At 40.7% G+C, this 25114-nt stretch overlaps 2 protein-coding genes and 2 long non-coding RNA genes across 7 annotated transcripts; 2 read left to right on the plus strand and 2 right to left on the minus strand.

Annotated features, from left to right (window-relative positions):
• The first annotated feature begins 5972 nt into the window (after positions 1–5972).
• Positions 5973–7729, plus strand: LOC115759322 (mucin-2). The gene is made up of 2 exons (XM_030700233.1): positions 5973–5988; positions 6060–7729. The coding sequence occupies exons 1-2, from the start codon at positions 5973–5975 to the stop codon at positions 7727–7729; spliced, it is 1686 nt and encodes a 561-aa protein (XP_030556093.1).
• A 4045-nt stretch (positions 7730–11774) lies between these two features.
• Positions 11775–13205, plus strand: LOC115759352. The gene is made up of 4 exons (XR_004017519.1): positions 11775–11843; positions 11937–12131; positions 12191–12361; positions 12440–13205. It is a non-coding gene; the product is annotated as an uncharacterized LOC115759352 (long non-coding RNA).
• Positions 13206–13311: 106 nt separating this feature from the next.
• LOC115758729 lies at positions 13312–16621 on the minus strand. 3 transcript variants are annotated; one of them, XR_004017448.1, is made up of 6 exons: positions 16519–16621; positions 16261–16462; positions 16042–16204; positions 15705–15985; positions 15427–15624; positions 13312–13415 (listed from the first exon to the last, which is right to left on the minus strand). It is a non-coding gene; the product is annotated as an uncharacterized LOC115758729 (long non-coding RNA). The 3 variants fall into 3 exon arrangements; XR_004017447.1 differs by having other exon boundaries at positions 15389–15624; XR_004017446.1 differs by having other exon boundaries at positions 13312–15329; positions 15389–15624.
• A 2226-nt stretch (positions 16622–18847) lies between these two features.
• Positions 18848–20153, minus strand: LOC115759121. Of its 2 annotated transcripts, none has more exons than XM_030699964.1 (3): positions 20026–20153; positions 19616–19974; positions 18848–18923 (listed from the first exon to the last, which is right to left on the minus strand). In XM_030699964.1, exons 2-3 carry the CDS (start codon positions 19941–19943, stop codon positions 18871–18873), a joined length of 381 nt encoding a protein of 126 aa, XP_030555824.1. In that variant the 5' UTR covers positions 19944–19974; positions 20026–20153; the 3' UTR covers positions 18848–18870. The 2 variants fall into 2 exon arrangements, with proteins under 2 accessions (XP_030555824.1, XP_030555825.1); XM_030699965.1 differs by lacking the exon at positions 18848–18923 and adding an exon at positions 19509–19553.
• Between the last annotated feature and the right edge of the window lie 4961 nt (positions 20154–25114).

The raw sequence follows: 25114 nt of genomic DNA on the forward strand, positions 1-25114 counted from the left end.
GATAAATATATACATTTATATGGTTATCGTACATCGCATAAATCATAAAATGTCAAAAGCGTGTAAAACCAAAAGTGAGCATATACCGAAACATGTCAAATGAGAGTGGCTTCTCAGGTATGCTAAATAAAGCTGAACGAAAATATCTACGTGGATAAAAAATTGCAATTAATGTTAGCTTAGGCCGTTAAGGCGTTTAAGAAATTTTCTATACAAATTTGCTTCACATATATTAGTTTTCACGTTGGCTATACCCAAAATAAAAACTCGGCATAATTTAAATGAAAAGTCGACTTTATGTATTTGACAAAGGTCATCAATTTATAGGGCGTGGCCTATTGGCGCCTGCTCAAGCTCAAAACTATGCATTATGCCGCTTGCAGCCTCTGCCCTGATACTAGAGAAATTAGAGCCTTAATGGTGCCTCCAGTTGGAGGCACAACTAAACGTTATCGTAAATTAAAGAGTTTAATTTTTAATTTTATACAGTATTATATTTACAACTTAGTTTAAGATAAAGGTTAAGCATGTGCGGGGTATATCTGTGTTAAAAAAGATGATCCATTTTAAGATTTGAGGTTTCAAAGAAGAAAAAGAAAGATTACCAACTTTTGTCCCATCGTAAGCCATCACTAGACCCTCTGACATGCTCGAACTTACCTATATATACATATATATATATATATATATATGTCTATATATAGTTTCTTTGGCTCCACCTTGGCACAGAGAATTTATCGGCCCCTGATAATATGCGTGCTTGGCATTGTTGTTTCGCTGGCATTAACTAAACTCGTTGCTGGCAGCCTGATAAATAATTGAAAAGAAAGCAAGAACTAAGCACACGCCGGCAAAACTTTGGCTCCTGGATCTTGAGTCCTGGCTGGGAATCACCTGGCAGACGGCACAGGAAGATGGCACTGAGACAACGCATGAGTTTGTCTTGTGCTGAAATAAATTTACTTGCATGCCAGATACACACAACACCCCCGCACACACACGCACACACACAACACAAACACGCACACACAGTCGAGTGCACTCTGCTAACTAAATTTTGCGCTGCGTACGCGACTCAGTGGAGTGCAAAAGGCATTGGACTGACTTGGACTGACTTATGGCAAGATAAGCAGCCGAGTTTGAGTTACAGGTTAATTTATTATTGAAACTAATGTTGGCAGTCCAATGGAGTTGGTGTGCAGGTGGAAGGGTGGCGGGTGGCTACTGGGGGTAAATGAGGGGCGTGCCACTGTCACTGCAGGTGCCATGCTGACGTCGCCGGTTTGGTGAGTCACTTGTCGGTCGGCTGGCTGTGACGGGGCCGGGAACTGGGGCGGGGACGGATGCGGAGGCGGTGCACTGGGTGGCAGCCAGGCGGGCGGTAGGCTGGAAGCGGGTCTGCAGCGAAAATTATGAAATTCAACTTGACAAATGTCACTGACATTAATTAAACGTTGAGATATGGCAACAGCAGTACAAGAGCGCCAGGGTGTCTGGCATGGAATGATGCCTTTAAATGATTTAAGCGAGCACTGGAAACTTAACTCCATTGCAATCTTGCATTTCACAGATGAAAAATCAATAAGCAACTTGTAATTGAATTGCAATCGCAATTCAATTGAGCTTAATTTGTACGAGAAAATCACCATTTGGCTCGTAAGGAAATTGCTGAATGAAATGCCATTCCTTTGCTTTAGGCCAGCGATGCCTTAAATTGTGTGCCAGCAACATTTAAAGCAGCCGACGTCCATTTCTTATTTTTTTGTATTTTCAGTTTTTCGCTGAGCTTTTTCGCACACTTCGCCAGCTTCCGCTTCCGGCGGCAAGCAAAGCAATGCAAACACAGCCCACGCTCTACTTTTTCCACTCTCATCCACCCTCTCCCTCTCTCTCTTTCTCTCTCTCTCTCTCTGTCTCTCTATGCTTTTTGTTGTTTTCTGGCATAAAAATCATTAAACTGATTTATATTCCGTTTGATTCCCTCGTTTCCCTCGACTACGCGTCATGTGTGCCCGTCGCTCTTTCTTTTTTGATACCCTATTCCCAATCGTGGGGTGTTTTGACTATCAAATTTGTAATTTTTTCTATTCCTTAACATATTTATCTCAATGCACAACTGCTATTCCTGACGATCTAACTAACTACTGATGATTGGCGGGAAATGGGTGGAAAGTTGATGCATAACACCCAAAATGGACAAGGCTGAGATCAAAACGCGAATTGGGTTATTTGGATTCTTATACATATGCTAACGGATGCGCTCTATATCTATTTTTTTTTTAGGCCGAGAAAAATCTCAAGAAGAAAAGCAGATAATTATAATAAATATTCTATTAAATATATATTTTTTCTTCTTACCTATTACGAACGGCTAAAAAAGAAGAGTATTTGTTGCAGTTAGGCAAAGAAAAATATAAAGGTTCAGCTAGGACGTTATCTGATTTCTTAAAATCGATAAATATCGTTTTCCAACACTTGTTTGTTTAAGACATCTCCGAGATCATAAAAGCTATAGAAACGTAAAAAACGGTAGCTTCGAGCTGAGTACAAGGCATCTCCTTGTTTTTATTAAACTTTAACTTAAATCCAATTCTAATAGTTTAACAAATATAAAACACGTATTTAGATTATATACTATTTTAAAATTTTTTTTTCCGTTTTAAATTGATTTAAATTCACAAATTAACGTTTTTAAAAACTTATGCTTATGAAAGATTACATGTATGTATTCAAGTAGAATATATAGGGTATTACAAAGTCGGATATTCACGTGCTTGTTGCTCTTGTGCCGATGCCTGAACTTGAGTTCAAGTTTGATAAAAGGGTCGCTCGACAGACCATGCCCATGCCCAGTGGCAGAGACCCATACGAAATTCGATAATTCAAGTCAATTTCGCATGTGTCGGGGTCGCTCAAGGGTTAAGTGATTTCTTTTGTTTCTGTTTTTCTGCTTCTTCGTCTTGTTTTCCCTCTTGTTTAATGCTACGCATTTAGTCAACTGTAAAATAAAGTCGCATAAATAAGCAAGGAAAGCACATGAAAAATTTAAAGTTTTACGCACAAATAATTTAAATTTTGAAACTATTGATTTTGTTCAGAGATAAACCTAAACCCACCCCCCCCCCCCCCCCTCACTCTCTGTCATTCTCTCTTGCCTTCACTCAGGCTGGCAGTGTTGGCTAATGCGCTGCAGGCGTTGACCAATATCAAAAAATGTTGACCCAAAATGTTTGCACAGTTGTTGCCTTCGGTTAACTTACCTTCCCCTTTCCTCCCCCGCCCAAAAAAAGCCAGCGCACTTGTCATCCCCGCAGCCCCGCAGCCGCCCACCATCCGGCCCCATACCGAGCCACCTTCCACCTTGAAAGGGTTGTCGTTACAGAAATTCAATTCAATTTCGTTGAAATGTTTTATTATATGTATGTATATTTTGTCGTTGCTGTTGTTGTTGTTGTTGTTGTTGTTCCGACTGATTTTAATGTAATTGCCGGTAATAGCAAACACTTTTTATAGCCTAACAAGTTGTTGTCGTTGTCGTTGTTGTGGCCTGGTTATTGCTGCTGCTGTTGTTGTTGTCGGTGTGCCACGCTTAATGTTTGTTTGATCATTTTTCGTATCCCAAATTGAATTCTAATTTAAAATTAATTTTCATGTGCTTGTGGATATAGATATTGATAGCATATAGTATCGCACCATTTAAGCTGCAAAGTGTAAAGTTGTGCAAATCGCAAGTGGGCTAAAAATGTTAATCAATGTTTCGCATAGAAATTTAGCTTCGAGTTGGGTTTTATTTAGTGTGGCTAGCTAAATTACGTTAACGACATTTATTTGACCTTAAAGGATATCTTTGCCTGAAGAAAAAAACTGTCTGCATTTAAGTAAGGAAATAGGTCAGATAGACAATCTATTGAAATTAATGTTAAATTCAAATAATTGTTAATATTAATAGTAATAGCTTTTAGGCGAAACAGCGAAAGCTATTAACTTTTTTTAATATAACAAAATTTAAACGGAAACAAAGAAAAGGCCTCCCCACAACGCTACGAAGCACAAATACCCTTTCTTTGGATTGAATGAATATGTCTTTTGGGTAGCTTTTTCGCATGCGTACATTTGTACCTACAGCATTTTCGCTGGGCACGAGATTGGCTGCCGGTTCAAGGCAAGTTGTTGGTAATGAAGTCGTTGATAATTGTCTTTGATGTGCCTCGAACAATGTTGGACGCGTAGAGCAAGAGGCCGTCGCACACGTACGAATCTACGTTTTACTTACAGTCCATCACTATGATTTCTTATCAATTTGATTATAATTGAAAACATCTAACATACTACATCTACTTCATTGATGGTTATCGTGAGGATTCCAGAAAATACGCCAAAACATGTGCTGCGACAAGTTTCGACAATTTTATCAATGAAAAGTGCAATCAATAGACTCTATTCTGCAACTGACTAATTGTCCAATAGCTAGAAATTCTATAAGCCATACATATGTTTGGATATCAAATGGATAATAAGTGGATTTCCGCAAGAGTAAAATCATGTACCCAAAAAACGAATTACTTAGAGGTTTTAAATGAGATTCGAGTTCATTTGGAACATGAATCGCTGAAGCTGGTATTCATTAATTTTTTATGTAGAGCTTTGAAAAGAAGTTTGAAGCAAATCGGACAAAACTTACAACATAGCCCAAAGAATCGTTGAGTCACATTTTCGTTCGAGGAAGCTTGGATTCTGTGAAAAGTGTGAAACACGTCTCAAATGATTTTTCGTATAGAAACGTCACCCACCAAATCTTTGACTTCCATTTCCACTAAGGAGGGATGGATTTTCTAAATAGTGTGAAACACTCCTATAATTAATTTAAGCAAAGATCTTTGAAATTAAGTCGGATGGTAAACAAAAAATTTGCATACATACATTTTTTGCGAATTGTCTCAACATGTACCTTCATCAAATAAGATAACTACAGTGAAAATTTCAGCTTCCTAACTTACCAATCCACGAATTTAAAAGCATGTTAGATGAAAAATATTTTTGCTATTTATTTTCCGCAGTCAGTCAGTTGGCCAGCTAGTCAGTCAGTCAATCAGTATTGTATACCTCGCTTAGTTGCGGGTGTAGGGATTTAAAAAATGTAATGACAAATTCTAATACTGAAATACTTGCGACCACAATTCAATTCAAATTACTGCGATGCTTAGTTGTTCTCATCTTTGTGTTTCGGTATGCTGTGTGTGCGTGTGTGTGGCAAGCATCTAATTAATTAAACAATTGTAAATTCCTTTGATAAATTAACGTCACCAAGCACTGACCACACGCACAGAGACCAAGAGTGAGGGAGAGAGAGGGTGAGAGATGTGCACACAGAGGAACGCATGGTCTAGATGGGCGGAGAATTCAGGGGTCCTCGACAGAGGACCTTCACTCTGTTGCTGGTTATTGCAATATTAATGCAAATGTTGGCCTGACAATGTGTCCAATTGCAAACAGGATGGCACTGTTTTGGCACTTAGTGACTAAATTGATGTTAATTTGTGTTTGCGGCTTGGTAGGAAGGAAGAAGTGTTCCGTTTGTGAAATTTCCGAGTGCGAACAATTAAATAAATTAAAAAAAAAAAAAAAAGAAGTCAGCGCTCACCAGCAGCAGCAAGTAATTTTGATAAGATATGCCAATGGGCAAGACATCAAAAACAAAAAAATACTTACCGCACAGCATCTCGAACAGCAGTCAATATCAAGGTTACAACGGCTGGCAGCATCGTATCAGACATCTATCTAATAAACATGTCGATAAAGCACAAAACAATACTAATGTACTTCAGATGCCTATCGGCACACTGGCGCTACCATATAAAAGCGACTGCCCCCGACGATATTGTCATTTTAGTAAAGCACTCTTTGTGCCAAGTCTTCTGGTAGCCCAAGCAAACACAACAGGAATAGCTGTCAACGCTCTCAACTCCTTGAAGATGAGAGCTCATTACGGTATGAAACTGCAAATGGTTTTACCAGATGCAAGGACTAACCCTACCTATATCCGTCTAACCCCTTTCTAGTCCTTGCCTGCCTGGCTATACTGGTGGCCACCACGGGTGCCGCCAACATAAGGCCCTCAGTGACAGCCGTAAATAACCAGTTGTACCGCCGGTTTGTTTGCGTGAACAAGTCTAATGGATTCCGTGCTCTGGTGCCTGGTAGCTGCTCTAAATACTATGAGTGCCAGAATGGCGTCGCCATGGAGACCACTTGCTCGCGTTTCTTTGATCCTAAGGTGCAGGGATGTGTCACCTATAACACTGGATGCGTAGAGGTCATGCAAACATCAGCTACAGCATTGATTGGTGGTAATTCCGGCACTGCCGCAGAACCATGTGCAGAAACAGTAACCACTACATGTGCCCCGCCCGTGACTACCACCTGTGAAACGACCACCCCCTGTAAGCCAGAAACGGCAACTACCACATGTACAACGCCAACAACAACCACTTGTTCAACAGTGACAACAACCACCTGCACAACACCAACAACAACCACGTGCACGACACCAACTACAACTACTTGCACAACACCAACAACAACTACTTGCACAACACCAACAACAACCACCTGCACAACACCAACAACAACCACCTGCACAACGCCAACAACAACCACGTGCACAACACCAACAACAACCACCTGCACAACGCCAACAACAACCACGTGCACGACACCAACAACTACCACATGTACGACACCTACAACAACCACGTGCACAACGCCAACAACAACCACGTGCACGACACCAACAACCACCACATGTACGACACCTACAACAACCACCTGCACAACACCAACAACAACCACATGCACGACACCAACTACAACTACTTGCACAACACCAACAACAACCACCTGCACAACACCAACAACAACCACGTGCACGACACCAACTACAACTACTTGCACAACACCAACAACAACCACCTGCACAACACCAACAACAACCACGTGCACGACACCAACTACAACTACTTGCACAACACCAACAACAACCACCTGTACAACACCAACAACAACCACGTGCACAACACCAACAACAACCACCTGCACAACACCTACAACAACCACTTGTTCAACGGTGACAACAACCACCTGCACAACACCAACAACAACCACTTGTTCAACGGTGACAACAACCACCTGCACAACACCAACAACAACCACTTGTTCAACGGTGACAACAACCACCTGCACAACACCAACAACAACCACTTGTTCAACGGTGACAACAACCACCTGCACAACACCAACAACAACCACTTGTTCAACAGTGACCACAACCACATGCACAACAACCACATGCATTGTACCAGAAACAACAACGTGCACACAACAAACAACCACCATTTGCCCTCCTGCAGCATCGGGCAGTAAGGTAAGACCCTCGTCTGTCCATGTGAGACCCGCCGCGAGACCGTTCCACAGCCCTCTGGCCGAGACACAGCAGCAGCCAATGGAGATGGCCTCGGCAACGAACGAATTGAGCATGAACCTTTACACCAGCTACGTGTGCCGCAACAAGCCCGACGGCTTCATGCTGGCCTCCCTGACGAGCTGCAACAACTATTATATCTGTCGCTACGGCAAGCCCCTGCAAGTTAGCTGCGGCAAGAAGTACTTCAACGCGCTGAAGGGCATCTGCGATCTGCCCGAGAACACACGCTGCGTACAGCCGCAGGCTTGAGCGAGTCGCTCACCCGTTGACAGCACTCCCCATGCACAGGAATGACTAACTCCACCATCTTTACAAATATAATTAACTACCTTATAAAAGAGTTGTATCTACTGATTTAAATATCACAGAAATGCAAATGCTAATACAGGCCATAAAAATGCAAATTGCTTGGGTTTTCAGTTCATCAGATCTTTCTTTTTCGATAAGATCCAAAGTTACAAACAAATTACAAATTAGATGCAGATGTACCATTCAGTGTGGTCTTCAGTTTGAAAATATAATCAATATTTGTTATTAAACTCTTTTTCCAAATTTCTGTACGAGTCTAGTGTATTCGATCCTTAGATAACATCAGAACTTTGAAATGTAAATCAACACAATTTTACCTTGTGGGGTTAGTGTTTTGAAGATTCCCTAGAGTTAGGGGCGAGCTAGAGTTTTTAAAAAGATAAATAATTTTTAGATTCTTTTACAAAATTAGAAAAGGGCTAACCCAATTTATGATAAATTGCAGTTCTTTTCGGTTTCCATATTTTGTACTCTAACTAATACAGATCACATTCGCTCGAGCACAAAGCGGACCAGTTAATTGGATCTCAGAAAATAGAGCACAACACCAGCTACAACTACTTGCACAACACCATCTACAACTACTTGCACAACACCAACAACAACAACGTGTACAACACCAACATAACATTTTTTATATCAATAGATTCTTTGAAGAGGTTTACCTTTTGATAATCGGGATTTGTTTTATCAAGTTATTGTCATTTAAAATGTATGAAAAAAAGCCTGCATATTTGACATCAATTTTCTCGCATAAACAGCAATTCACAAATTGCAGCTGTACACAATTCACAGTGTGCATCAATGTGCAATTGTCTACTGGGGTCAAACTAATAAAGAACTCATTTACGCGAGTGCAAAGCGAACTACAAAAATTTGGCGCACAGATAATGGAGCAAGGCTCGTCTTGAACCGCCTCTATCCATAAGCAGATAATGCCTTAGCACGCGTACATACATATTTGGCGATTCTCTCGGCGTTTGTATGTATGTGTGGATGTGTGTTTTCGTGAGTGAACTCTGCTTATGCTTGTGTGCGGTTGCTTAAGCTTTATCTACCTTTGAATGGCGCTCACAAGAACTTTTATTGTTACCTATCGCTCGAAAGATGAATTTATCTTGAGATCATTTGCTTGCGCTAATTCCTGTGCGCCAAGAAACAATTGTGGATGTATGTATGTACATATGTAATGGCAAAGCGAAAGTAAAAATATGTATATACGTATGTATGTATATGCGCAATGGTTGGGTGCACAGAAACTGTAGCTCTTATGTCTTGATTTCATTCAACATTCGTCAATACATATCGTTTTATAGTTATGAAAATGAAAACAAGAGGCTACTGAAATTGTGAGTTAGTTGATTAGAGAAACCCCTACGTTTACTTGAATTTGTGGCGATGCCGGCTACCGTCATATTTAAAGCCACGCTTTATTTTAATTAAGCTACCTTTTTATTTAAACACATTTCTTAGAAGGCAACTATTAAATAAAGTACATACAGTAATTTAACATACATCATATTATACTCACACAATCAGCAAAAACAAATTACGACTGTGCAGAATATCATCTGCATAAATATCACGACATATTGTCTACTGGGGTTAAACTGGAGTGCCTTGAGCAAACGAAAAAACTGGCGCACAGCAAATAAGCAGGTGATCGAAGTTCTATTGAGAGCGTGTCACAATTGACCAGCATATACACCCACACCAACAACTGTATGCGCGGCGAATCGTCAAGGCCAGAGATAATAACCAAAGCGGGTACCTGCTTGTGGTGAGCTCGGTTGTGCGTCTCTACTTTTGCTCATACATACATACATACATACATATTGGGCGATTCTCTCTGCATACACATGTTTGAGCGTGTGTATTCTAGAGTGGCCATCTAGGTATGCTTGCATGTGGTTGCTTGTGCGTTATCTAGCTTTGATTCACGCTTATCTTGCGATCATCTGCCTGTTCTAATTTCTGTGCGCCGAGAAGTATTAGGCTAAGCGAAAACATGCATATGTGCATACATACATATGTATGTGTATAGGCAAATATGCCTGGGCATAAAAGCTCTCCCTATCTTTTGGCACCTCTGCACATTTGTCCGCTAGTTGGGAGTTTGATAATCAGAGCTGACCCCTACCGTGGTTGACTTCGTGGTACTGCTTCTAACGTAATAGTTAAAGCCAAGCAATTTTTTAATTTAACTACTTTTTATATTTAAGCCGATTAAATAATTTAAAAATAATATTTGAAAAAAAGGAAAGGGGCGTTCATAATATATTTTATTTCAATTGGATATTTAACATTATTAACATTAACATTATATTCTCGTACAACCAGCACAAAAATAGAAATAATCTTGTCTAGCGCAGCAAAAATTCGTGGAGGCGCGATGCATAAATAGATAATGCACTAGCAGAAATATATACATACATACATACGCACACATTTGGCGATTATCTCTGCATTCATATGTACATGTATGTATGTATGTTTGCGTGTATACTTGTGTATCGTTCTCATGCGTTATCTACCTTTGAATGGCGCTCAGCCGAGTTTATGGTTTGCGTGCTCAATATACATACATACATACACACATACTGTGCGTTGATTTTTGTTCACTTTGCGACTGCGCAACTAAATTCTGCTTTAGTTTAACGCCTGCAGTCAGTCGAGTAAAGCTGTATAATAATATTAGAAGTGAAATTTCTCGGGTAAATATCGTCCGTGTGGTATTCGTTGTGGCAATTGATTCATCAAAGTAGCAAAATCTGGGTCGGCACGAAAATCAAAATATAGTGTTCTGTGGATTTTAAAGACATTTCGAATCATCAAAATCGGATTTAATTTCATGCATAGGGAGCTTTTCAAGGTTAATAAGCAAATAATTAATATACATACATATAATTTAACAATAACAATTGTGAGTAGAAAATTAACAAGCATGCATATGTTACACACATATACATTTGTACATATGTATTTGTTGCACTTCTTGTGATCGTTCTCTTTGTTTTTTATTCGCTTTGTGCCTGCGCAAGAAATATTCTTGCTCACAAAAATTCAGGAGAGCGCAACGCATATGTACATATGTATGTATATAATGCACAAGCACGCATATAATCATACATTTTTGACGATTCTCCCTGCATGTTGTCTATTTGTGCATGTGTGTGATTGCCTGTTCGTTATCTAGCTTTGAATCGCGCTCAGTCGAATTTGTGGCTTGCTTTGCTCTGCGTTGGTCTTTCGTCCAGTCTGGTTGCGCACAAAATTTGCCTGCTTTAGTCAAACGCCAGCAGTCGAGTAAAGCTGTTTAATAATGTTATTAGTGAAATTGCTTGTGTAAATACCGTCCAAAAGCCGTAAAGGCGTATATAAGCGGACTCGTGCGGATCGGAAGTATCATTTGACATAAAATAACGGACTTGTATAAACCAATTGAAGCCATTAAAAGTTAACCAACAAAATATACATTTTTCATTTCGTTAAATAATTTGTGAGAGCGCGATGGAAGAGAAGTAGGCATATACACATACACATGTATGCACATATTTAGCGATTCTCTCTGCATGCACATGCGTGTGTGGGTGTATTCTGGAGTGATATCTACTTATGCTGTGTGTGCATGTGGTTAGTTGTGCGTTATCTAGCTTTGCATCGCGCTCACACGAATTTTTGTTGTTATTGTGTCAATGTAGAATTTATCGTCTGCTTTTGCTCAACTACTTTTGAATGTCACTCACTCAAGTTCATGGTTTACTTGCTCAATTTGTCCACTCAACAGAACTCGTTTTGGTTAACAGTCGTCTAAAGCTGTTAAAAATATTGTGAGTGAAAATTATCAGGAAAACATGCTATCGTTCGTATGTCGCGTTCGGACTGGTACGGATCGTTAGTAATAAATGTCAATAATTAATAAAACGCATCCTAAAATTTGAACGGAATGGCAATGATTACATCAAACTGTTAGCCAAATCCTAGTAGGTGCTGAAATCAACATTTGTATACTGAGTTCTGTCGAACGTTAAATAACTTTAACGAGCTCCAGAAGGTAAATTCGACAGAAGTCGGCCTTTATTTAACCGATATTAAGTCATTTAATGTTTACAAAATACTAATAAACTTTTCATTTTGTATTTTTCAGGCCATGCACAAGATAATAATCATGGTCCTTGGTACCTAGATGGCCTCTTTATCAATGGATAGACATTTAACAAAATGTCATTCTAAATGTTGACCAAATGTCAAGTCGTTTGGTTCTGAAATAAATTTTTTCTTTGTTCTGCCAATTTTAAGGGCTTTCACGAATCCCTCAAAGTGTGTCTTTCCAAAATAGAAGGTAATATAACGTATAAATTTTAATTTATATAAATTTATTTTTTACTTTGTGTTTTTCAGCCGAATCTGTCACGACCATGAACCCATAAATATTTAGTACCATACGAGTACCTAGATGGCCTATAAATTGTTGCTTATTCCATACCTTGGATACACATTCTAAAATCGCACTCTGAACATTAAAAGTGTTGGGGTTCTGTCGATTTCAAAGACTTTCACTGATCCTTAAAGGTACATCTTTCCAAAAACGGATGTTATACGTAATTGTAGTTAACTTCAACTAATATATTTTCAATTTATATTTTTCAGCCACATCTGCCACGCCCAACGGGGCAAACATATAATCAACAAATAATCGCTGAATTTGGTACCTAGATGACCTATATATCCTTGGTTATTCCATACTAAGGATATAGTCCTAGCGAACCTAAAGGACCGAGTTCCTGTAAAATGAGCAAGAACGTGGTCCAAAAATATGCATGCTTTTATTTACAGGCACCCCGCCCAACTTACAGCCCCATCCCCTGAATGGTTCCTAGTTGACTACCATATCCTTGGTTACACCATGCCATAGATATAGTCCTTGGGAACCTAAAGGAATTATCCCTGCAAAATTTGCATAAAAATGGTCCAAAAAGCCCTAGTACATGAGCTACAAATGCAGCTGTTGATTAACATTCGCCTTTACAGCACTCTTGACATGAGCCGTTTCTTAACATTACTCATTTGAAATGAGTGACAATTCTGGCCCTTGCGGGTATGCAGCAAAAATTTTTATTCGAAGATTTTCGTCGACCTTCTGAGCATTTCTGTTCGCCTGGTACTTGAGCGGAATTTTAGTACAAATTTGGGACCCGGTCCCAGACTAGGGCGCCCCTTTTGGGTATGCAGCAGAAAATTTTTGGAGGCTAAAATTTTTTGTCGACCTTCTGCGCATTTATGTTCGCCTGGTATTTTAGCTGATTTTTGGAAAAATCTCGGCAGCCAGCGGCCGCTAAAGCACGCCCCTTACTGGTATGCAACAGATTATTAACAGCCGTTGATTTTTGATTTTCTTTCCATTCTATATCCTTTGCAATGAATAAAACCACAAAATTTGTTTAATAATTGAAAATAAATTATTTATTTTTTTTTTAAATTAACAAATTTGTTTTTTTTACATGTATTTTCGGTTTTAGCTTAAAATGGCTATATCTAGCTTAATATATGCTCGATCCTGGAAGGAATAGCCTTCTTGGATTGGTAGAGGTCCTTAGAATCAATTAGAGTCCTTGAATCCTTCAATCTGTAAAGATAAACACACATTTGAATTAAAAATGTCATAATAAATATAAAGGTATTTTGAGGAAAGAAATGCCCATAACTCTGGCATATCCTTGCAGATCCTTGCAGGACATGGTGCGTTAGGATCGTGGGGACCAACTGCATCGAACTGCATTAAAACATTATGGGGTCATCTAAGAATCCTGGACTTGTAATTTTTCAGTCGCGGGCCGCAAGGAAAATTGGCCCGAAATCACACAATTACAGTAAAATCGCGATATCTCTGAAACTACAAGGACGATCTTGATGTCCTTTGGCCAGATTGTAGTCCTAGTCAATACAATTGTTTTGACACAGGACTCGTCAGGATACGCCAGGATATGACCGAGTTATAAGCTATTTTCGGTTTACAATTTTGTCCTTAAAACTTTTTTGTCCGAAGGACTTTCGTCCTTTGGGTTGTATATTCGTAAATGGGAGGGTCAGGACTATCTACAGTCCAAAGGACATCGCGATAGTCCTTCAATTGGCGAAGTTAGTCCCGAATTTTTCGATTTTTGGCAATTTTCTGACTAAACCCCTATGAAAAATTTTGGTGAAATTTTTTGTCGAATCTTGGAAATCCTTGAATGCCAATCGATAGTCCTGCTCTCCACGAGTTCAATAAGGTAAATCCTTCCTATATCCTTAAGGATTTGGCCGAGTTATGGCTAATTGAAAAATGTCCTTTTTAGAAAAATAGCCATATCTCTGAAACCACAAGGACGATTAGGATGTCCTTTGGTCAGTTTGTAGTCCTTGTCTATACGATTTGTTTGACACACGACTTATCAGGATCCGCAAGGATACAGCTGAGATATAGCGATTTTAATATACAAAACAAATATTCCTTTATCTTGGCTGTTTGAAGGACCTGCGTCCTTTTTATTACATTTTCTGAATGGGCAAGACAAGGACAGTCTGATGGCCAAAGGACATGCCGGAAGTCCTTAAAATGCCCAAGCTATGGCCAGTTTTGTAAAAGTATCCTTTTTGGAAAAATAGCCATAACCCGGCCATATCCTTGCAGATTTTCGAAGGACTTAGTGCATTAGGATCGTGGGGACGAACTGCATCAAGTGTGTCATCTAAGGATCATGGACTTAGTAATTTATTGTCGCGATGTACTAGGAAACAGACTGAAAACAAAATCCTTCAGATGTCATTAAACGTACTAAGACGATTTGGATGTCCTTTGACCAGCTGGTAGTCTTAGTTATAAGCTTATTTGTGTGTTTTATCTGGTTTGGTTACTTTCGTCCTTGTATAACAATTCAATATTGGAGGATGAGGGCTATCACCCGACTTAAGGACATCGGGACCAACCTTATAGTTTCCGAGATATGCTTATTTTTTTGAAAAGGACATTCTATTTATAGTTATATCTGGAGCATTTCCTTAAGATTATCTAAAGAATATTCATTTTTGAGCTCGTGGAGACCAGGACTATTGATTGGCATGCAAAGGGGTTAGTCAGAAAATCTAAAATATCTGGACTAACTTTGCAACTTGATAGACTATGGGGATGCCCTTTGGCCAATAGATAGTCCTCATCCTCCCATTTAAGAATATGCAGCCTTCAGGACTACAGTTCTTCCAACAGCTAAGAAAATTTGACTTTTAGTTAAACACTAAGCTATATTAAATACTTAGCTGTAACTCGGCTATATCGTATTGGCAATGGCTACAAGCTGGCCAAAGAGGACCGAAATCGTCCTTTTAGTTTCGGATATGTTGATGACTGTGTTTTGTCAATTTCCTTGCGGCCACGACTGAAAAAGTTACCAAGTCCTGGATTCTTAGATGACCCCCTAATATTTTGTTGCAGGTCGATGCGCTTGGTCCTTAAAATCATAACGCAGCACGTCCTTTGAAAAACCGCAAGGATATGGCGGAGCTATAAGCAACCAAAAATTAAAATTAAAATTGGCCTGCAGAAAAAAAATGATTGCATACCTGAAAGGAGCACTTTCGGCAGGCCAAGCGAAATTTACATTATTGTCACAAATGGAATGTCCTTTATAGAAAAGTAGCCAAATCTGGACATGTACAGGGAATATCGGAACGTTCTTCGGCCAATTATAGTCCTTATTCAAAAGAGTTAAGTTTTGTGCCTTGTGAACAAATCACGGATGATAAAGATGTTCTTCTCGAGCCACCTGCTCTTCGTTTGACACAGGACACTTTGGCATCTGCAAGAATGTGATCGAGTTGTAAAACTATCCCTTATCTGGGCTTGACAAAACATGATACTCAGATATAACATGCTTACCAGGGTGTAGGGTGAAGCTGCGTGGAGTCGACCCTACTGGATATCCAACTTAGTCTACAATCTATCCTTATCTGCGCCGGAAGCTGCCAATACCATCGGGGCCCTTGGCCAAAGCAGACGGAAGAGAAGAAGCTAACATTCTTCTTCAAGCTCCACAATGAAAATAGGAGCACGTTATTACACAGTGGACATTGGAAGTCGCGCACTAAATCCGCTCAGTTCGAGCTGGTACAAAGACATCCGGCATATTCAATTTAGCAAACCAACTGTCCCAGAATTGCCTAAAATGATTGGATAATATAATATGGGCTGAGAGGCATTCAAATTATGTTCTTACCTTTTATCCCGGCGAGCAGCCTGATGCGTTGATCCAGTAAATTCAAAGATATCTGCTCCATTGATTTCCAGACGAGGAAAAAAACTGTGAATTCAATTGGGTTCCGTAACGCTAAGACATTTTCTTTATCCTCATGTTGGCAAAGATTCTATCCCAAATATGCCTAAAATGTATGGATATTGCAGTATGAACTGAAAGACATTCAACTTGTGATCTTACCTTTTAGCCCGGCGAGCAGCCTGATGCGCGGTTCCAGTTAAAGCCAAAGATACCTGCCCTCCTGCTTTCCAGACGAGGAGAAGAAAAACTTTATGCATCCACATGGGCTCCTTAGCACGCAGACCTGTTCTATATTGACGCAGCTGCTTACAGTATAAGGACATCCAGGCCAATTATATAAGCAGAGATATGCCGAGATCGCCTGAAATGATTGGATTATGTTATATTAACTGAAAGACCTTTAAGTTATGCTCTTACCTTTTATCACGGCGAGCAGTCTGATATGACTCTTGTCACGATTCTTTCAGACGTACATAGAACATTGTGCGTCCACGTTGGTGGCGAGGTGTCCACGCGGGAATCCTAGCTAAAGAAAGAAGATTATATTTGAAAACTATGATGAAATTATTCTTGAGTATACCCTAGAGAAAGATCCAAGCAATGTTATTTGCGTAATGCTAATCAAAAGTTCTGGTTCGTATGAGTCCGAGAAGGTATATCATTCGAAAATAGGACGGTATTTACCAAAAAAAATTAAACTTTTGTATTTTTAAAATGCTTTAAGCGAATATAAACCACAGCGAAGCAACGCGTCACACTGACTACTCCAGTCAAACTAACATTAAATGAGAGACGACTGTGCAAAGCAGCCGAAATAACGGCGCATAGAAAATAGAGAGAGAGAGAGAGGGAGAGTAAACGATCCCAAGATAAAATCCCTTTCGGAAATACACACTTGCATAAATATATATAACAGAAGATAACACAAACACACAGACATGTGTATGCAGAATATGCCAAATATGTGCATACATATGCATGTGTATATGCTAGCTTGAGCATTATCTTATTGTGCATCGTGCTCTCACGAGTTGCTGCTGCTTAGCGAGCTGATTTTTCGTTGTCCGCTTTGCGCTCGCGCTCTTGATTTAAGAGTTATTTTGACCCCAGTAGCCAATTACACTTTAATTCATGCTGAGAATTGTGCACAGAACCAATTGACTTGAATTCTAACCCCTTGCTTTTTCATAATTAATTTTTTTTTTGCTATATTATGAAAGTTTGGCTTTAATTATTACAATAGCGATATCGTCACTTGGTTGAGTAATCATAAAGTGACTTCTCAATTTGTTGACAAAAAGAGAGTTACCGATTTTCTGCTCAGGCACCATTGTGCATACAGAAATGTGTGTACATATGTATGTATGTATTTTTACTCTCGATTTGCATAATACATACATACATGTATGCACAAATGTCTCGGCGGGCAGAGATTAGAGCAGGCAGATGATCATAAGATAAATTCGTTTTTCAGTGAACGTGATTTAAAGCTAGATAAGTAGATATCACTATAGAGTACAAACACCCACACATATGTATGCAGAGAGAATCGACAAATATGTATGCACGTACGCATGTGACACTTCGCTCTCACTCAATTTTTGATCGCCTTCTAATTTGCTGTGCGCCGGTTCTTTGTCTGGGTAGGTTACTCAATTTAAGTCTGTTTGAGCCCAGTGGTCAATATGCACTGCATACGTGCTGACGATTCTGCATAGCCGCCGGCTCAACTGGGTTTAACAAATGCTTTTAGGGTATTTTTGGGAACCCCAACAAATTGTCGATAGGAGGGTGATACATCAAACCTTTTTTTTTTGAAAGTGACGCTGAGTATTATTCAAGACATTTCGAAAGAATTTGAGGTATAAGCTCTAGAAATGCGTGACACACGCTTGAGAGATTCCCCCACCTGCTGCTGTCCAAGAGCCTTTTAAAGTCAAGCGCGCCCTTAGTTGGGCCCCACAAAAATAACATAAGGGGATTTGGCTGCGCAGCGACAACTACAACAAAATAACCACCAAAACTGACCACAATGCGCTCTTAGGCTTAGCGGCCAGTTACTTTGCGAGGGCGTACCAGCCCGGTTATTTCTTATTTTGTTCATTTTTTAGGGACAAAGGTATGGCTAAGGTTTGTGTATTAAGAGCTTAGTCAATGCCTGTCAGCCATTTTAGGACAGAAGTTTGTGTAGACACAGGCGTTGCCTATATTGTGACGTAACGGTAGTTAAAACACTAGATACTTAGGCGTTGCACACACACACGCAAAACATGCCTAACGTTCCTGTTATGTAATTATGGGAGCTCAGCCCGCAAAAGGGTTCTGCTGCTCAAACATTAGAGTATGAGAATTGCTGGCAAATAGGCAGCTGAAGACGTTCGCGCTTTGTGGATTAACAGGCGCAACAGGAATGCCAACAGCAAAAGGCTAAAAAGTAAAACCAAGCAGCACGTACACACACACGCACACACACACACACTCACAGGAGCAGCCATGACTTTCAATTTCTTTGCAAACTGCGCCGCCAGCTACTTTGTTGCGACACGTGTAAGCGGTGGTGAGGGGCAAGAGCCATGGTTTTATATAGTATTGCGTTAACAAGGCAGACGAGTATGTACCCTAGCTTTGCTGTGGGTTTCGGGTAAAACGGATAAATCTGAGAATTTGAACCGGCAACTTTTCGCTAGCTAGACCAACGCTCAGATTGTCGCTAAGCCATGCAGCATTCTACTAAAATTAGGCACGATTGACAGGTAAAAATTTTATTGTTCAGAATTTAACGCCATTACAGAAATTGTGTATGTTAATGGGGTAGCATATATCTGAAACAAGAAAAGTATATATATTTATTAAAAACAAATCGCGCATTCATTTCTGTTGCATGCTGTGCGCCCTGCAAATTTTTATAGTGTACTTTGGAAGCATCGGCCTCCCAGCGTGTAGAGGGTAGGAGGAAAGGCAAATTGCTGGGAGGGCAAAGCCAGCACCAATATGGCGTAAAGCAAAGCACAATTGGTGGCACCGCGGGCGGTTTTACCGGCGCTAAACTCCTCGCCCGAAACAGTCAAATAAAGAATGAACACAAAGCACGAGAAATTTCGTAATAAAAAATTACACACGCACATGTGTGAAATGTGGGGACGCACCTACCACGTGCCTTCTTTTATGTACGGCAACGGCCAGCGGAAAATGAAATCCGCTTTAGCTATTGCACCTACATGCGACACGACTCTGCTTTGCTCTTCAGCCCATTTTTGAAACAGGCAAGGAATTCAAATTACGTTACGAGTTTTGTTTACAATCGAACTCCAACCCCAACCAACTCTTTGGCGCACACGAGTTATTGAATTGCGCCCTGACAGCGCGGGCTCACCTGTCCGCCCTCACTCCCCGCACCGCACCGCCTCACGATAGTAAAATTTTTATTGGCAACGCGCGGTGCTTTGTTTCGGCTGTCAAGCAATTTTCAATTTGCAGTCTGCTCAAGGCCGAAGGATCGAGTATTTGGGCTCACCTTGCTGGTTGGTTGGTTCGCTGCCTTTCCGCGGAGCACAGCCTGTAACCCAAGACACAAATAGGCGTCTATTCCGATCTTGTTTCGAAAAGTGTCGGGCGTAGCGTTTGCTCCTCCTAATTTCTTTCCAAAGCTTAGCACGTATATAAGCCAAAGGGCCAACAGGCTGGACCAGACGGACCACACCCCAGGGGCCCACAGCCGCCGCATGGTCCACATCCACAACCTCCAGAGGGTCCGCAGCCTCCGCAGACACTCCAGGGTCCACAGCCGGCGCTGCATGGAGCACAGGAATCCCAGGGACCGCATCCGTAGCCACCGCAACCATATCCACACATTGTGAGGTAATTTTTTTAGTGCTGTGTGCGGTATGCCCTTAGTTAAGCCAGGTTAGGGTATATCTCACTCACCTTTGCTTCACAGAAATAGGAACTGGAAATATAAATTATGTATTTTGCCCAAAAATGATGCTGGTATTATTTGGAGTTTTATTATAGAACTTTCAGTCCGATGTGGTTTAGACGAAAGTGCTACAGATAATGAACTATACAAATTTGAACTTTCTCTACGAGGAATTCGAACGGAGTCATGGCTTACTTGGCTGACCACAAGATTATATAAGAAAAACATTTTTAAAAGAAATTACCAAGTATGAATAAAAAATAAAATATGATTATTAACTTGCGCCTCGATTACAATGCCCTATTTTCTAATATTTAACTGGCAGACTAAGCAACTGAGAGGATTGCGATGGATGAAAGATGTTCTTTAAACATCCAGCACATTATCTTGCTTTAACTTATTCAGCTCCCATTTCGCGCTGCTCCTGTAAGTTATATTACTGCAGAGCTGTGCTGGGAGCATCAACTGTAAGCAATCCAAATGAAGGCCCGGGCAGAGTTGGCTTAAGAAAAGAAAGAGAAGCTGCGCGTAATTATTATACCTGGGAGCTCGTTGTGGGGCTTCCAGGAGCTAACGGTGTCAGTTCCTGCAACAGCAACAGCAGCAACAGCAGCTGCAGCAATTTTTACGACGTCATTAACCCAACAAGTAGCTTCCGTTGCTGCCACGAGCCAACGAGGTGGCATCAGCCTGGGTAAACGGGTTAGCCAGACACTGAGTTGCACATTCCGGCAGTGGCAGCAGCAGTGGCAGTGGCAGTGGCAACAGCGGAGCCAGACAGTTATGCGCCAGCAAATATGCAATGCAAAATAGCTACTGGCAAATTGTTTGGGGGCCAGAGAGACATTCTGCACAGCTCGTAATGCACTGCACAGAATGGGGCTAGATTTTTGGGCAGCGGCATATGCTTCATAGCACAATTTGTTACCTGCTTTTTGAAGCTTGCACGTAAAAGGAGCTGCGAGGCTCTTCTTGGCTCTACGCACTGCATTTAAATCAAAAAGTGAAATAAGTTCACAATAACGCACCAGAGTCGAGTCAACGGAAACGCGACTTAAGACATAGGCTTTTTTCGACTAGATCTGTTTGAGTTGCACACTAAAATTTGAGCTGAAATTCAACTGCTTCGGTTGCAATCGATTAGCTCGAACATGTTGCTCTCAAGCGCTGGTCGAACTTCGTTTGAATAAAACGAATCAATGGAGTAATAAAATTGTTGCTGCTCGCAACCCATTAGAGATCTTGAAATGGTCATGGAGGCTAACAATATGCTGATTCAGATCAATTTCGACTTGCGAATTTTTTTGGTGAGTTATTTGCGAATCGATTCGCATAATTTTATAGAATTTAAGAGCGCTTTATATAGCCCAGTTACGAGGGCGCAACTGGAAAATCATCTTTGGCTGTTTATAGGCAAAAGTTTTACAACGTTGCTTAGAAATGATGCAGCTCCTGCCATTTGCTGAAACATAAAACTTGGCTAATGAGCCGCTAAGCAGCAGCCGCGTGGCAAATAAGACCCCAAAGGGTTAACACTAACTACAGCAACAAAAACAACAGCAGCAACAACAATAGCAGCAGCAATAACAATTATAAAAGAAAATGCCGCAGCAGCGGAGCCATGAAAATCAACGACTTAGTCGCACTTGGCTGGCAGCAAGACGTTAAATTTAATAACACAATCGCAAATTGGCTCAGGGTCTTAAATTTATGAAATTTAAATTGAACCAAGCAAATGGAGATGCTCAAATCAAAGCCACCACCCGCTGCGCAGCCTGGTCGCGCAGCAAGCACAAGGGCAACAGCTATGCCGCCCCCCAGTTTTGGCCTTATTGTCCGTCCCCCTGTCCCGGGGGATAAATTAGTGGTTTTGGTCTCTAATATAGTCTTTGTCGTCGTCGTCGTCGTCGTCGTCTTGCGACATTTGTCACCCCTAGCTGCCGCACTGATTTAATATTTATTTTATTAATAGAAAATTAACATAAAAAAATTGCTGAAATATTTTGACACTTGGCACTTCGCATTGCCCTAACGGCTGCTGCTGCTGCTACTGGGGTGGGGCGGGGGTTGATGCCAAGGCTTGCCAAGGGTTGGCTTGTTATTATTTTGACACTTGCCAAACAATTGGCATGCGAAATGAAAACCCAGCTGCCTTAAAGCTGCAACACAAGCAACGACAACAACAACAACAACAACAACAGCTACAGAAGGTGCCAAGCCAAGCCAAGCCAAGCAAAATTTTATTATGGAATTTCGTAAATTAAATATTTACACGACAGCTGTGCGAAGATCTGAAGTTCTTCGCAGGCATCGTGTTGATTCAATATTGAGCTTCAATATAATTGAATTTAATAGCTCGTTGGATGAAGGCTTTAAAATCTGCTGCACAACCACGGCGAGCTGATTGAACTTGGATATTGGCTACAAAATATAATCAGCTAGGAATATGATATACACGTAATGTACACATTAGCTATATTAATAAATATTTTTGTAAGTTGAAGATAGACAATCGGAGACGACGGTTGTAGGAAACATTCATTTCCAGGGCATCTATCTGAAATTATATTTCAGATGTCTTATAATCTATCAACCTGGGCTTAAATTTTGTTCCAACCGGTCTTCTACTTGTTTTTACATTTATTTCTACGGCGAGGAATGGGAGGAAAGCTGAGATTGAAATCCATGTATCGCCATTTTTTTTTTTGACATATAGTCTAATAACTAACTGTAGCCCCATTTTAAAGGTCCATCCGCAGATGCAATCCAATTAGCACGCATTACAATTACGCGCCATAACCAAAGTCAACAGCATTGTCAGGGACTACAAGGAGAATTGTTCATTTCAAAATAAAAATAAAAAGAAAAGTAAATAGAACAGAATGCAAAAGAAAAAGCAAAGGCAATCGAGGGACTCGGTGGGGCGACCAAACGAGCAGCCAGCGTGAAAGCGCGTTGAACGCTGTGTCACTAATTCAGGTAATTTGTCACTTTATTTACATTTGAAATTAATGTTGTTGCTGTTGCTGTTACTATTGTTGTTGTCGGTCGCGGAGAGCAAGAAAAACCGAGAAAACCAATTTCCATTCTCATTTTGTGGGCAACGCAGCGCACAGAAAACAAAACAAATGAGTGACTGACGTGCGGGACGCAGAATGAAGCGGCAGGCGGAATGAAGCAACCCTTTATCTTATGCCCCTTCCCGGGGCCTCACGGCCGAGTCCCGGCCAAGTGTCGAAGCCGAAGGACTCACGGACAGACGGATGGACTCCCGGACAGACGGACAAACGGGCCAGCAGCGGCGAAACCAAGAAATGCGATTAACATTTGAACAGTGGGCAAAAAGACAGCGACGCGACGCCTTTTGTGGCGCGGCACGTTGCACGTTGTTCGTTCCACACGGCGTATGCTTAATTTGAATGAAGTGGCAACGCTGTTAATAGCCCTTGTGCCCTCCTCCTCCTCCTCCTCCTCATCCTCCCGCTTTTACCTATACAGGTGGTGCGCTCAGCTTTTAATGATGCTGTTTACTTTGCATTCGATGTGACAGCCTTCCGTGGAAAAGAATTAGAATTGTGACCCGAGCAAATGTTGGCACAGCAAATATTGCTAAAAAGAAATTGGCAGGAAATTCCTGCCTACTAGCCTACCAAGGTGTTGGCATAGCCATAATATTTAATTAAAAATGCAGAAAAAATGTGCCAGTATATTTAATTGAAAATATAGCTGAGCACTTAATTAAAACATGTTAGGAAAATTATTAAAAATATTCACAGCTTTCTTTGCTCTAATAAATTATTTGAACGAATAATTGCAAGAAAATATTTAATTTAAATTTCGGCATAAATATGCCTAAGCATACATATATAGTTTGAATACCATTTTCTTTCAATTACTTTTCTTTACCCCTTTGAGGAAAAGTCGTCTGTAATGAAAATTTCAATCAGCCAAGCTCGACCCGACAACGTCGACATTTATGAGCAGCTTGTAACATAAATTCTGGCAAAACAGCCAAAGAGAACACACACACACACACACACACACACACGCCCAAGCACAACCACATGCCAGAACTCAGTTGCCCGCTTGCCACACCTTTCCCTTTTGGGTTTTCCACCTGTTCTTTGCCACCTTGTGCCATTGCCACAAATAAAAATAAACACACGTGCGCTGCCGGCTTCATTGCCAAAACGTGTGCCCAGGCGACGCGTCTCGAAGACAATGCCAACGAGCCGGTTGGGCTGGAGGTAAGAGTCTGAGAAAGGATATGTGTGCGCGGTTTTTGCGAAGCCAGAGACAAAGTGCCGCCACAATAATAGTTGAGGAGCAGCAGCAGAGATGTTTTCACATAAATATTTTAAACATGTTTACTCTGCCATATTTTGTAGACCCTGCCATCTAGACGCTGTCTCACCCGCTCATCCTCTCACTCGGATCGGAGCTGCTTCAAACACGCCTGACCACGTACGCTATCAATGTCCAATCTTGGCTGACTTCTTGCCACAATTCCACATGCCACACATAAAACTCAACAAATTTTTGCAACGCAGACGCAAGATGAATTTACTTGGCCCGTCTTGTCTTTTCCGCTTTTCCACTTTTCATAATTTGCTTATTTTATTTGCTTTGATTTCCACTTGCACAGTTGCCAACTCTGCCAAATTTCGGAGTATTTCTCTTCCTCTTCCTCCAGTTTTCTTTTCTGTTGCCATTGTATTTGCCTTGCCCAAAGTAAACAATAAGCTTAAATTGTAAACTGTGTGTATTCATATGAGCCTCTGAATGGGTTATGTCACTCGAAAAACTACAAAAGGATTGTGTTCTCAGTATGCATGTGTCTAGTTGCGGCTGTCTGTGTGAGTTAGGCTGTCTAGAATTGTGTGTTGCAAACGCTACAGTGGAAACAAATTTTAAGAAAACCAACAAATAAAAGCATACATGTGAACCGATTTGCATAGACAGATGCGCTTTTAAAAAACTATCATGTGTATTTTAGCTTGCGAATGCTTTCGGGAATCTGTACTATACCAATTTTGTTGTCCCTAGCTCTTATAAGCATCGAGATAAGGGTGACAAACACGCTTTCGATATCGATAT

Source organism: Drosophila novamexicana, unplaced genomic scaffold (assembly GCF_003285875.2).
Source record: "Drosophila novamexicana strain 15010-1031.04,08,12 unplaced genomic scaffold, DnovRS2.1 tig00000193-arrow-pilon, whole genome shotgun sequence".
Taxonomy (NCBI): domain Eukaryota; kingdom Metazoa; phylum Arthropoda; class Insecta; order Diptera; family Drosophilidae; genus Drosophila; species Drosophila novamexicana.

What these genes read in the sequence shown, in the direction of transcription:
- LOC115759121 (XM_030699964.1), bottom strand. Translation starts at nt 19,943, where the DNA reads ATGGTTGCGGTGGCTACGGATGCGGTCCCTGGGATTCCTGTGCTCCAT. An exon ending in CGAACCAACCAACCAGCAAG is followed by an intron (nt 18,924 to 19,615) that starts GTGAGCCCAAAT and finishes TTCTTGTTTCAG; the next exon opens with ATATATGCTACCCCATTAAC.